This window comes from Canis lupus, chromosome 10 (genome assembly GCF_048164855.1).
Source record: "Canis lupus baileyi chromosome 10, mCanLup2.hap1, whole genome shotgun sequence".
In the NCBI taxonomy this organism is placed as follows: domain Eukaryota; kingdom Metazoa; phylum Chordata; class Mammalia; order Carnivora; family Canidae; genus Canis; species Canis lupus.
In genome coordinates this window covers 38,587,620-38,603,118 of record NC_132847.1, presented here as the reverse complement: position 1 = coordinate 38,603,118, position 15,499 = coordinate 38,587,620, and the positions used below count along the sequence as shown (strand labels likewise).

General features: G+C 36.6%; 1 protein-coding gene across 2 annotated transcripts in view; it reads right to left on the bottom strand.

Annotated features, from left to right (window-relative positions):
- The window catches only part of CNTLN (centlein), a 331,003-nt gene that overhangs the window by 221,517 nt on the left and 93,987 nt on the right, over positions 1 to 15,499 (bottom strand). For both annotated transcript variants that reach the window (XM_072841469.1, XM_072841470.1), the window contains exons 4-5: positions 3,269 to 3,403; positions 2,489 to 2,668 (exon numbers count right to left, since the gene is read on the bottom strand). In XM_072841469.1, the coding sequence (XP_072697570.1) occupies positions 2,489 to 2,668; positions 3,269 to 3,403 (315 nt within the window). The remainder of the gene's footprint in view (positions 1 to 2,488; positions 2,669 to 3,268; positions 3,404 to 15,499) is intronic.

Below are 15,499 nucleotides of genomic sequence, written 5' to 3'. Positions count from 1 at the left end.
GAGGCCATTCCCACTGGCTGACTGTAGCCATCCTCACCACTCCAGTGCTTGGGAACTGTGACACACTCAGGTAGCATCACTGTTTCTGTAACCCTGGGATCCTAAGACCTAACCGTACTACCTGATTCTGCCCTGCTTCACCATTGGAGTACCTTTCAGCAGTGATGCCCCTCACAGAAGCAGACCTCTAAAAGCTCCAATTGTGTGCTTCACTGCTGTTTCACTTTCGGGTAACCAACTTATGGAGACTCCCTGCCCCCCAACCTCCCACCAATATCTTACCTTCTAATATAGCTTCTCAGATTCACCTATCTGCACCTGTTACCTTGCAAAAAGTGATTGCTTTTCTATTGGTAGAATCGTAGCAATTATTTTCTTACAGATCAGGTTGAATTCACACATGTTCAGAATGATTTGATAGATAACGTGCTGAATTAAAGGGACCAAATGAAACATGGGTCCCCTATTCTTCTGCCATCTTCCCTCTTCCTTGAAAGTTACAAAATCTTATTCCACATAAATGAATGGTAATGTTACAATTCTCCAAATATTAATTCATAAACTAAGTGCGGTTCCAATCTACTTTCTAACAGAATTCTTCAGCAAAACTAATAAAATTGTTTCTTTTCTTTAAGATATATTTATTTGAGAGAGAGAGAGAGAATGTGCACACAAATGCATAAGAGGGGAGAAGCTGAGGGAGAGAGAGAGACTCTCCAGCAGACTCCCCACTGAGCCCAGAGACCCATGTGGGACTCAATTTCACAACCCAGAGATCATGACTTGACCTGAAGCTGAGTTCAACCAACTGAGCTACCCAGGCGCCCCAGAAACCAAATAGTTCTTAAGTATTATAAGATACTGGAGAAGCACATATAGGGCTCATGACTTAGAAAAATAAGAATAAAGAAGCAGAAGTTCTCTACCAAATAATGAGTCAAATTACAAAACTGCCATACCTAAAACCATGAAAATAATAAGATGTCCAAAAACAAACCTATACACACAGGAAAACTTTGAATGAGAGAGACTACATCACAAATCAATAAAGACTCCACCCTCCAAAATAAATTCTAAGTAGATTACAGACTTTGGAACAGAGAAAACTTTAGCATGTTAGATTCCTAATGTAAAAACATTAGAGAAGAAAAAAATAAAACAGACTCTTTCAAAATCCACAAACTTCTCAAAGTCCAAGTCACCTTACTTGAGATTCATGGAACAGAAAGTACTTTAATATATATAACAAAGTATTAGAAATACTTTGTATCCAGAATAAATTAAAAATGTCTACGGATCAATAAGACAAACTCTACAATTAAAAAAAATTCATAGAACTAAAGATACAGCAAATCACAGAATGAACTATTTCAGTGGCAAATAGTCATCAATGATATGAAAAGTATCACCAAATACTCATGTACCTATGAATTAACATAAGGAAGTACCACTCACCCTTATTAAGTTACCCAACTGCTTAAGGTTTCAGGGAAGCAGAAACTACATAAAAATTGAGAAAAACAAATGCACCAGAATTCAGTTCTCTCAATGGCTCAGTTGTTCCCTGATGATACCCTAAAAAGATTTAATGTATTTCCTTAAAATGAGCAATGAGCAGATATTCACACACTCAGAGAAATGCACACCCCTTCACCTCTAAAATAATTACACACACACACACCCATACTTAGTATATTTTAATAGCTATATATGTATGTGCTTATGTTATATATTCTTTTTATATGTGCCTACATAGAGGCATTATCATATTTACTATTACAAAAATTTTCTTCTGACCTTTTCAGCAAAATCTATGGTAAAAAAAAAAAAAAAAAAAAAAAACCTGAAATCTAATAGGAAAAAAGCTAACAAAAACATTCTCAAGACAAAGAGAGAGCCACCAAAAAAGTATTATTTTGAAAAATACTGATGGACAAAAGATATAAGAATATTACAAAGGATGATAGTACCTTTTATCTTCTATGAAAATAAAATCTTACTATGAATAAGGCCCTCTTAAACCAAAGAAAAGCACCATCTTCAAAACACATTTGAGTATTTTTCAACTGTTGTGTGCTTTTTGCTTTTTTTTTTACATTTTATTTTTTAAAAGATTTGGAAAATACATTCTTAAAACTCTATTGTAATGAATTATAACTATATTTATAAATTTAAGCTCTAACTGAAAAAAGTCAAACCTCATGATTCTAAGTATGTTTTTTCAAAACATGTTTTGAAATGCTATAGCCTTTATTTTTTAATGATTACATTTTAGATAACTATTTGAAGTCAGTTTCCTGCTTTGCAACATCAATTTTTAAAAAGCTGTGGGTCCTAAGTGAAGGAATGTAAATTAATGCTGGTCCCCACTGGTGGATCTGAATATATAACTTGTTATTTAAAGAAAATCACATGTAATAAACTTCCTATAAGAAGCTAGATCCAAAATAATGGCATTATTTTCATTCTCTCCACTCTCATTGCATACCTTTATTTTTGCATCAATGCTATATTTTTCTCTTCTCCAATGTGCTTCTTCCTTCCTCAGTTTCTCCAGGTCATTTAGCAGGTCAGCGCAGCGGGCACTTAATTTCTCATTTTCCTCCTCCAGATTTTTTATAACCAGTCTGTTTTGCTCTTCCTTATTTTGCACACACTCCTTAGTGTCCTGTAGAACAGTACCACAAGGGCCGATAAACAAACAAACAAAAAAAAAGGTGAGAACTAATCAGCAAATATAAACTGTGCAGTTTTATCCTCACAGCAGCTTCTTCTATATTTGATGGCCAAGGTCACCTGTATACTTTTATTGGCCTCTTTTCATGCAGGTGGATGGGTCATATTTTTTCACTGGATGACAGCTTTGATGAGTACACATTTGCAAAGAGCCCATTAATTGATCAAGCTGCCTTTGATGCTGTCCCCAGCTATTTTTGAGACCCACACAGACATATCCTCCCAGACCTGGGTTTTATCAATTAATAATGCCAGTCCCATCAGAATCTAATTACAAGAAGCCACATATTCACACTCCTACTTTCTTAGCTCCATTTCCATCATTAACTATTTATCTGAAAGTTATAAAGCTTGGAGTCTTATCTTTAAAGCATCTTCCTCAGTTTTCGCATGTGAGAAAACTGTGTGGTACAGCAGGGCCTAAGGCAATTTTTCCTCCAAGCTTGTCACTTTCTCTGCCACAAAGGCTGACAAAGCTTAAAGTAAGATTTCAAAGCAATAGTACAGTAAAACTATGTACAAGCCAACACACCTTAACTTCTTGACTTTTATCTTTAAATTTCTTCTGCAAGTCACTGAATTCTTTCCTTAAGAAAGCATTTTCTTCATCAACTGCAATCTTCCGTTTAACAAGGTCATTTATTTCCTTTTTTAGTCCAGTTTCACTCTATGGAAAACATCGTAATTATTGGTAAGCTGGTATATTTGAGAAAAAAATTATTTTATCTAAAAGGTTTCAGATTTTGATTGATGGTATTAGGATTAACTAGCTTTCATAATAATGTCTATTAACATAATTCTCATTTCTGGTGACCTGCCCATCAGTTTTCAAGTAAACAGTGCAAGTATGGTATGTTTATTACTTTAAGATGAAGAACACATAAAAACTGGTTACCAAATACTAAGCCATATTCAGAAAGGAAACTTTTGGGTGCATAACAGAAGAAAAACAAAATTTTATAAACATTCCAATCAAAGAAAATGTGTATGTAGCTAAGACAGGAATCACCCTCTTATTTGAGTATCATTTGGAAGAAAACATTTTTTAGAGAAACATGGTTTTGTGAAGGCATTCAGAATTTTCAAGACTGGAAAATGGCAAGTTTCTTTTGGTACCAAAGATATCTTGCTTCATAGAAAAAAATATTCAGAATATTAAAACTGCCATAATTTATAACTGTTCATTTCATTTGTCAGAGGTATCTGACAAATAATATCTAATCACAGGATGTGTCCATAACTCAGTTCTTAGTTTCACTCTTGTATCTACAGCTTTTTTAGGTGGTTGTGGATACAAGATTACTGATTAAGTCAGTTAAGCGTCCCACTCTTGATCTCAGTTCAGGTCATGATCAGAGTGGTGAGATTGTGCTCCATATCAGCACTGGGTGTAGAACCTGCTGAAGATTCTTTCTCTCCCTCTCCCTCTGCCCTACCACCCTCCCACCTGCTGCTTGCATGTACATGTTCTCTTTAAAAATATATATACATATATAAATACTGAATACATCAAAAATTATCTGTAAGAAATATATAAGGTATAAAGAATAGAATAAAAAGAGTAATCTTGTATCCACAACCACCTAATTAAGAAACACAACTTTACCATTATCTTTGAAGTCCTCGGTAGGTTCCCTGGTCCTTAACACTTCCAACACTTCCTATGGCCTCCAGGATAAGGCACTAACTATCCTACGACTCTGGTTCTTAGCTTTCTCTTGTCTTTCTTTATAGTGTGAAGACACAGTTATTCCTATTTGATATACTGTACAGTTTAGATTATTTCTGAACTTCATATAAATTAAATCATACTATACATATTCTGTGGCTTATTATTTTTTGCTCAACATATGTTCCCAAATTGATCCATACTAATAGGTGTAGCTGCATTTCAATTACCTTGGTGTGTAGTATTATTCTATTATATAAATATACTATAATATATTTATCTATCTCTTGTCAGTGTATATTTTAGCTGCTTCCCATTTTGGGAAAAGGGGTATACAAACAATGCTGCTATAAACACTCTCAAACATGTCTCCTGATACAGATGAGCAAGAATTTCTCCCAAGCAGTATTTTTCAAACTACAGATTGCAATCTAGTAATGGGTCATTAAATCAATTTAGTCATCACAATCAGCATTTTTTCAAAGTAGAACAGAATACAATAGAAAACATCAAAATGTAAGCATAAATTCTTAGCAAAAAAAACTATGCCGAAAAATAAAATTATGAAAGAAGCAGATATATCAACTATCTCCTAAATTTTTAGTGTTTGATTTTTTATTTAAATTTTATTTAATTATTAAATTCACATTTGGTACTTTGTTATATTTTTACCTTTATTATACATATTAGGGGCAATTATTATATGAAATTTTTATTTCATGTGTGGGTATACTGGGGTTATTAAGTAAAATGTATTATTTTAGGGTAGGAGTCATATTAATAAAAGTTTGAAAAACATTGCTTAAGATTATATTTGGAGATAAAGTTGCGAAGTCATAGGTTGTGAGCACTTCAAGAGTTCTCACAGCTCCACATCTGCACCAACACTTGACTTGTAAGTTTGGTAATTTTTTACAAATGTAGTAAGTAAAAATGGTTCCTCAATACAGTTTTAATTTTTTACTATTTTAATTATTAGGGCACATCGAAATGTGCCTAATATCAACCAAACAGCTTAAGAATAGACATGTAAATGTGGCCCATCCACAATTCACACCGCATTTTTCTATTCTCATCTCAGTGTTACCCTCCTTCAAGATTCAATATCTGCCTTCCATCGTGAAGGTTTCCTCAAATGGCCACAGTTAATTTCTACCTTTTCTGGATTTGTCTTGCCCATATTATTCATTTGACACATTATATACTACCCATGTTGTCATAATGTTTTCTAAACCAGGTTATTAGCAAATGTTTATGAATGAGATTGACACAGAATGATAAATTCAATCATGTGCATACTAAGACTATTTAGAGACTACAAAACCTTTCCTTTGAAAGGAAAACTGAAAAAAGTTGAGCATCCTCATCTATTCTGGAAATTATTTAGGCCCTAGGAAGGAAAAAACACTAAACCAAGTGATTTAAGTTTTGGAAGGCTTTGCCCATTCATATCAGCTAAACTTAATAGGAATTGTAACTTAAACACCAATAGCAAGCTCTTTCATGAAAATTATTTAATAATTTGAATTTTGGCATTTGAGTGAATTTAGTAATCAACAAGGACAAATACAGACGTAATTTTTAAATAAAAAAGCATAATACAGTGGGTAAGTTTTTTCTGCAAGTAGCTAAAAAATAGTGTGCATGTGTATATTTATGTATATAGCTTTCTAGATATTTGACTAGATACATAAGTAAGAATTAAGATATAGAAACTGTCATTTTTAAGTGTTACCCTATTCCATAAGCTATGGAATACCCCAAACTAACAATATTCTTGTAATTAGTGTGATAAATCTGATATTATATTGAATCATTAAAGTAATAACTTAAAGTTTTACTGCTAATAAAAGATAATCAATAAGTTAAACCTTTAAAGATTTATAAAATTTTGTATAATGCAAAATATTTTGCTAATAAAATATGCTCTTAGTGATCTACTTTATTTTTTTAAGATTTTATTTTTTTATTTGACAGAGAGAGAGCATGAGTGGGGGGAGCAGCAGAAGGAGAAGGAGAGGGAGAAGCAGGCTCTCCACTGAGCAGGGAGCCCAATGCACAATCAATTCCAGGACCCCGGGAACATGATCGGAGCTGAAGGCATATGCTTAACCTACTGACCCACCCAGGCACCTCTCAGTGATGTACCTTAAATAATGAAAATACAGATATATACAGATATATACAGCTGTAGTTGACTTTAAAATCTAGCTCTATGAAATTTTTCAACAAACTTCTCTGGATAGAGTACGTTCTTAATGGCCTGACTTGAGTTAATATTAAAGTAGCAAATAGAACTCAGAGGAACCATAAAGCATAAAGGGTGACAAGAGAAAGTATGTCTGAAACAAATAATTTATAATGGATAAGACATGAAATGAATAATTCACATCATGGTCAAGATAAGTCTATAGAGTAAGAAGAGAATGATAAAGAGTATGACACAGGAAAAAAGGGGAAGGGGGGGGCAGCAACATAAGACCTAAAATTCTATCAAGCAATACTTGAGCATAGTTAATATATTATTTATATGACCTACTTTCAAATGGGCATGAAAGTTTTAATAAAAAACAGAGAAGTTACAAAACCACAACAATGAAAACAATGGTAAATAGGGATGTCTGGGTGGCTCAGCAGTTGAGCATCTGCCTTTGGCTCAGGGCATGATTCCAGCGTCCTGGGATCGAGTCCCACATCGGGCTCCCTGCAGGAGCCTGCGTCTCCTTCTGCCTCTCTGTGTCTCTCATGAATAAATAAAATCGTTTAAAAAAATGGTAAATGGAGAAAAAGGAAGGAGTAACAGATCTAATTGTAACTGAGAACCAAAACTTATTTCTGAGCTTCCTATAAGTTTAAAAAAAGGGGCAGGGATATAATGTTAGAGACCAATCATCACCTAATTAAATACAATATACTAAGCTGTGAGCAGAGTCATGTTATCTAATGTAGTACTAGAAGGGGAATTAATCACATAATTTATTTTATAACTAACAGTGACAAAACTAAGGCACATCTTACCAAAATAACCTATGGGCAATGTTTTGCACTATCATCAATTAAATGTTACAATAGTAGATTATACTTCTATCAAAGTTTTTTCTGCAACTAGCTAAAAAATAGTGTGCATGAGTGTGTGTATATGTATATAACTTTCTAGAAATTTGACTAGATACATAAGTAAGACTTAAATAAGGTATATAAACTGTCATTCTTAAGTGTTACCCTATTCCATAGGATATAAATCTTAAAAATTAAGAGCTACTTAATATTGCTCAGTGGAACAACAAAACATAACGGAGGGACTTCCAGGTTCCACTCAAGCATGTAAGGAACTTAGAAGTCATCTCTCCTATTTACACAACATGAAAAAAGCTGAACTAATTAAAAACCAACAATTCTTCTTAGATTTATCAGAGAACTGTGGTCATAGAGCAAACTGCTATTCCCAAAACTAGAGAAATAGGTAGATACAGATAATGGCAATTTACCAGAGTATAAGCCTAGGAGCAGAAAATGGCATGGGAACTACTACCAGGGTAGGAAAATCTCATCTATAATAAACAGATGGCTGGAGGATCAAAGTGTACACGTTTTTAAAGTTAAGAAGTCCAAAAACACCCAATCTTAGGGAAGGTTTAACAGAGCCTAACCAGGCTGACAGAAGGGAAACATGTAACTCCCAACACCCTCTTGCTTTCCTATTAATCCAAGGGAAAACTGAGAAGCACCTGGAAAGGTCATGGTGGAGGTATACAAGCTTTCTGAAAGACTGAGACCTAATTAAGGGACTACAGAATACTTCCCACCCCTTGACACCTCACCATCACATCAACAGGGCCTCCATATAACAAGGGAACACAATGGAAAGAATGTCTCAGACAATATTTAAGAAGCTTCTAGAGAACCCCCCAAAAAAGGACAACAAAACAAAGTTTAGCCTCTGACACATGCAGCTACAGCACACAGTAAACGCAGCCTAAGCCCTAGCCAGATAAACATAAAACCTCACTAAAGGCCTATTCACCTCAGAACTTTTTACCCATTTAGTCAATTTTTAAGTGTCAACTTGGTTATGCCAGAGTACCCATGGGATCCAGCTTTTGATGAAAACCACTCTAGTGCTACTGTGAACGTATTTTTCAGATGTGATTAACACTTAAATCAGTGGACCTCGAGTGAAGCAAATTACCTCTCCATCATAATGAGTCTAGGCCTCATCCAGTCAACTGGACCATAAGAGAAAGGGCTATCGTCTTCTGAGGAAGACTGAGTCGCAACATCAACTCTTCCCTGGGTGTCCACCTTGCCAGCCAGTCTTGCACAACTTAGACTTGTCAGCCCACAACTGCATGAGCCAATGCCTTAAAATCAATTTCCCTCTCTAGATAGACCGAGATAGAAATACAGACATATGTATGCACATCTATTACTTCTGTTTCTCTGAAGAATCCTAATGCAGATTTTGGTCCCATTTCAAATTTCAGTCTTAAAATTCCAAGGACATGGATAGCATCAATAACCTAAATGAGCTTACAAGCAGATTTTTCCCAAATCAAGCCTCTAGATAAGAGCACAACCCAACTGAAACCTTGATTACAACCATATGAGATCCAGCTACGTTCAGACTCCTGACCCATAGCAACTTAATAATTGTGTTGTTTTAATGCACTAGCTTATGATAATTTGTTATACAGCAACAGAAAAACCAATATAACAAATCTATTTTACCATAGAATTTATACTAAAAATAATGGAGAAGATGGTTACGGAACATGAACATTATAAATCTTGATAGTGTAAAAAAAAAAAAACAACCAATAATGCTAAGAACAATAAATTCAGTCCTCGAATTACTCTCTGTAAGTTCACTTTAAAATGCAGGAAAAGCAAAGGCTGAATAAATAATATACCGATTTTCTTATCTTCTTACAATGCCCAATTGAGAAATATTATATAGATTTTTCGGAATATGTTAGAAGCAAGAAATATACTGTTAAATATAATATATAAAGTAATGGCTTTACTCACTTAAAGAACAGACATAAGCTCTAAATGTCCCAAACTATCAACATGAAAATGTATGTATATACAAACACACACAAATAAAAAATACAGAAAATATAAAAAGCTAAGAAAAGATTAAAAACAGAAAGCATAAGGTCAACCAGAGAACAAAAATCAAATAAGTATGTTATATCAAGAAATGCAGATGGGATGAACTTACCTTTAAAAAAGCAAAGATGAAAAGAAACAGTCAACAAAATTCAAAGACAACCTGCAGAATGGGAGAAGATATTTGCAAATGACGTATCAGATAAAGGGCTAGTATCCAGGATCTATAAAGAACTTATTAAACTCAACACCAAAGAAACAAACAATCCAATCATAAAATGGGCAAAAGGCATGAACAGAAATCTCACAGAGGAAGACATAGACATGGCCAACAAGCACATGAGAAAATGCTCCGCATCACTTGCCATCAGGGAAATACAAATCAAAACCACAATGAGACACCACCTCACACCTGTGAGAATGGGGAAAATTAACAAGGCAGGAAACAACAGATGTTGGAGAGGATGTGGAGAAAGGGGAACCCTCTTGCACTGTTGGTGGGAATGTGAACTGGTATAGCCACTCTGGAAAACTGTGTGGAGGTTCCTCAAAGAGTTAAAAATAGATCTGCCCTAAGACCCAGTAATTGCAGTGCTGGGGATTTACCCCAAAGATACAGATGCAGTGAAACACCAGGACACCTGCACCCCAATGTTTCTAGCAGCAATGTCCACAATAGCCAAACTGTGGAAGGAGCCTCGGTGTCCACTGAAAGATAAATGGATAAAGAAGATGCAGTATATGCATACCATGGAATATTACTCAGCCATTAGAAACGACAAATACCCACCATTTGCTTCAACATGGATAGAACTGGAGGGTATTATGCTGAGTGAAGCAAGTCAATCGGAGAAGGATAAACATTATATGGTCCCATTCATTTGGGGAATATAAAAAATAGTGAAAGGGATTAAAGGGGAAAGGACAGAAAATGAGTAGGAAATATCAGAGAGGGTTACAGAACATGCAAGACACCTAACTCTTAACAAGGGGTGGTAGAAAGGGAGGTGGGCGGGGGTTTGGGGTGACTGGGTGACAGGCACTGAAAGGGAGGCTTGACAGGATGAGCACTGGTTGTTATGCTATATGTTGGCAAACTGAACTCCAATAAAAAAATTAAAATTAAAATAAAAAAGCAAAGTATAGACTCAGTATAGACTGAGTCAAAACTCACTTCCAGTGAAGATGGTGGAACAGGAGGATCCTAAGATCACCTTGTCGCACAAATACAACTACCCACATCAGAGTAATAACCAAGAAAATGGTTGTTACAAAAATGGCAGAAAAGACTCTCCATGGGTAAATACAGAGAAGAGGCCACACTGAAGAGGGTAGGAAGGGCAGAGATGTAGTTGGGAGCTAAAGGAACCAACAGGACTATATGCTGGAGGGAGGGACATTGCAGTGGAGGAGAGGGCAAAAGTGCCCCTAGGGACAGTTAAGACATTCCCCATGACATTTGGCTTAGAAAACCAAAAGGGCATAATTTTACAAGTTCTTACAGTTAGTGTGGCTTAACACCTGGAACTTTAAAAACCAGTAGGCTTGGCTCTGGAAGACCTTGGAAAGCAGGAGGAAACTGAGTCCCCACCGTTAAAGAGACAGCACTACAAAAAGCCCTGCAGAGATACAGCATAGAAGCAACAATTTGAAGAATGCCTACGGGTATACAGGAAAAGGTTTCTTGACTAATCTCAGAGCACATGCTGGAGGGACAAAGATCTTTGGGACACTTCTCCAGGAACAAAGGAGCTAAGTGGGTACCATTTTTTTTCTTTACCTACCTGCACAGAGACACAGAAACCTGCGAAAACCAGCACAGCCCCAACACTCTCCACCTAGCTGGCTATTTGGTGTGCCTCCTCTTCCTCTCCACCCCTCTACCCTAATGCTTCTGTGGATCCATACCCTCTAACCTTAGCAGGAGTTTTGGATGGCTACAGGTACCCTCCCCCAGTGGACAGGTTTGAACCTTGTCAGCACTGTGAACCCTGCCCCCACATTCTCCTACAGACCCAACCACCCTAACCCTGCAGCAGTTTTCTAAAGCAGCTCCAGGTCCCTTCCTACAGTAGACCAACACAAACCTTGCTAACTATGAGCTCCTCACCTCCCCCCCCCTTTCTCCTGCAAATCTGACTCCATCAATACGCCCTTAGCTACAGCCCATTAAAAGTTGCCGACAGCCTGGCAATGTGCAAGCAAACTGAATAGGGGCCAGTACTACTCCAAAGTGACTGCTGCTCCAGGAGAGGGGAAGATAACCACACACACCAATCCAGTGGGGGACCTAGCAGTGGGTTGGGGCAGATATCTGGTCTGACTACAGGCCCTGCAAAGCAACAAAAGCTTCTCAGGGGACAATATAGAGAAAGTACCCTGCAGTTCATTGCTACTGTATCTCTGGCAAATGCCTGGTCTGATTCAACTCAAGCCCAAGGCAGTCCTTGACTGCCCACTAACAAGAGAGAGACCAAACCCTGCCAACAACAGGCAAAGAGAACCACTACAGACAACTGGACCAAAAGGCAAAAGCAGTTCAGCCACAACAGTAGGCCACATGCAACACACATAGGAGACCCCCTTGAAGAGCCAGGTTCTAGTGAACAGGGGACATTGCACTGTAGGACTCTACAGGACCTCTTCTTCGTAGGGCCATTACTTTCAAGAGCAAGAGAAATAGCTAACTTTCCTAACACATAGAAGCAGACACAGACAAAGTGAGGAGACAGAAGTATGTCCCAGATGAAAGAACAGAATCACAGCACAAGAGCTACATGAAATGGAGATAAGTAATATGACTGATAGAGAATTGAAAGCAGGGCAGCCCCAGTGGCTCAGCGGTTTGGCGCTGCCTTCAGCCCAGGGTGTGATCCTGGAGACCCGGGATCGCATCCCGCGTCGGGCTCCCTACATGGAGCCTGCTTCTCTCTCTGCCTGTGTCTCTGCCTCTCTCTCTCTCTCTCTCTCTCTCTCTCTCTCTCTGTCTCTCATGAATAAATAAATAAAATCTTAAAAAAAAACTTAAAAAAAAGAGAATGAAAGTAATGATTATAAAGATACTCACTGCACTTGAGAAAAACATGGAAGACCTCATTGAGAGCCTTAGGAAAGAGAAAACATAAAAAAGAGGAGATGAAGAACTCAAACTTAAACTAAGGGGTGCCTAAGCAGCTCAGTTAAGCATCTGACTCTTGATTTTGGCTCAGGTCATCATCTCAGGCTAGTGAGATTAAGCCTCACATCAGGATCTGCACCCAGCAGGGAGTCTGCTTAGGACTTTGCCTGTCCCCTATTGCTCATATACTCTCTCTCTCTCTCTAAAAAAAAATAATAAAAATTACTAAAATTAAAAATAAACTACATGGAATAAATAGTAGTCTAGAGGAAGAAAACAAACAAATCAGAGACCTGGAGGAAAAAGTAATGGAGAGCAATGAAGCTGAACAGAAGAGAGGAAAAAAATAATAATACAAAATAAAAACAGATACAGGGAACTCAGTGACTCCATCAAGTGTAATAACATTCCCATTATAGAGATCCCAGAAGAAGAGAAAAAAGGGGGAAGAAATAATAGCTGAAAACTTCCCAAATCTGGGGAAGGAAACAGAAATTGAGATCCCCAATGCACAGAAAGCCCCCAACAAAATAAACTGAAGGAGGTCCACACCACAACAGATAATAATTAAAATGGCAAAAAGTAGTGATAAAGAGAATTTTAAGAGCAGCGAGAGAAAAGAAAACAGTTATATATAAGAGAAACCTCATAAGGCTACCAGCTGATTTTAGCAGAATCTTTTCAGGCCAGAAGGGAATAGCATAATATATTCAAAGTGCTGAAAGGAAAAACCTGTAGCCAAGAATACTCTATCCAGAAAGGCCATCATTCAGAACAGAAAGAGAAACAGAGTTTCTCAGGACAAAGAAGGTTAAAAGAATTCATCACAACTAAACCAGCCTACAAGAAATGTTAAAGGGGACTCTTTGAATGGAAAGAAAAGGCCATAGGTAGGAAAAACATAGGATACACAAAAGCAATCAAAATTAGTATATCTGTAAAATTCAGTCAAGGGATTCACAAAATAAAAGGATGTAAAGTGACAGCATATACCTAAAAGGTGGCAGGAGAGAGAAAATTGGATTCAAATGTAAGCGTCAATCAATGTATTATGAACCATTATATGCATCAGATGCTATATACAAACCTAATGGTAACCACAGATCAAACGCTGTAACAGATGTGAAAATAATAAACAGAAAGAAATCCAAGTATATCACTAAAGAAAGGCAGGAAACCATGAGAGAAGAGAGCAAGAGAAGAATGGAATAGAAAAGAACTATAAAGGGGAACCTGGGTGGCTCAGTGGTTGGGCATCTGCCTTTGGTTCAGGTTGTGATCCCAGGGTCCTGGGACCAAGTCCCACATCAGGCTCCCTGCATGGAGTCTGCTTCTCCCTCTGTCTATGTCTCTGCCTCTCTCTGTGTGTCTCTCATGAGTAAATAAAATCTTAAAAAAAAAAGAAAAAGAAAAAGAAAAGAACTACAAAACAAACAAAAAGAGTAACAAAATGTCAATAAGTATATAACTATCAATAATTACTTTGAATGTAAATCAACTAAATACTGCAATCAAAAGACATAGAGTGATGGACTGGAGAAAAAAGCAAGACCTATCCATGTGCTGCTAACAAGAGATTCATTTCATACCTAAAGACACTTGCAGACTGAAAGTAAAGGGATGGAAAAGCATGTACCATGTAAATGGAATTGAAAAGAAGGTTGGGTAGCAATACTTGTATTGGACAAAATAGACTTCAAAACAAAGATGGTAACAAGACACAAAAAAGGACACTATATAATAATAAAGGGCACAATCCAACAAGAAGATACAACAACTGTAAATACTTGGTACTCTGAAAACTATAAAACACTGATGAAATCAACACAAAGAAATGGGAAGACATTCCATGCTCATGGATTGGAAGAACATTTATTGTTAAAATATCTGTACTACCCAAAGTAATCTATACATTTAATGTAATCCTTATCAAAATACCAATAGCATTTTTCACAGAACTAGAAAAACAATAATAAAATTTGTTTGGAATCACAAAAGGCCTTGAAGAGCCATAGTAATCCTGAAAAAGAAAAACAAAACTGGAGGTATCAAAATTCTAGATTTCAAGTTGTAGTCCCAAAGCTGTAGTAATCAAAATAGTAAGATAATGGCCCAAAAATAAACACATAGATCAGAGGAACAGAAGAGAAAGCCCAGAAATAATCCCACAATTATATCGTCAATTAATATTTGATAAAGGAGACAAAAATATACTATGAGAAAAAGTCTCTTCAACAAATAGGTGTTGGGAAAACTGGACAGCTACATCCAAAAGAATGAAACTGAACCACTTCCTTACATTATACACAAAGATAATCTTAAAATGGATTACAGACCTAAGTGTGAGACCTGAAATCATAAAAATCCTAGAAGATAACACAGGCAGTAATTTCTCTGACATCAGCTATAGCCACATTTTTCTAGATATGTCTCCCAAGGTAAGGGAAACAAAAGCAAAAATTAACTATTGGGACTATATCAAAATAAAAAGCTTTGCACAGCAAAGGAAACCATTAACAAAACTAAAGCAACCTGGAGCACCTGGGTGGCTCAGTTAGTTGAGTGGCCGCCTTTGGCTTGAGACATGATCCCAGAGTCCTGGGATCAGAGTCTCAGAACAAGGAGCCTGCTTCTCTCCTCCCCACCTGTGCTTTCTCTCACACGCTCTCTCTCAAATATATAAAGTCTTTAAAAAAAAGAACAGAAAAGTAAAGCAAGATATGTGCAAATGACATATCTGATACAGAGTATTCAAAATATATAAAGAACGTATACAACAGAACCCTCAACAAACAAATAATCCAATTAAAAATGGATAGAAGACAAAGAAATAGAAATTTTTCCAAAGAAGACATACAGATGGC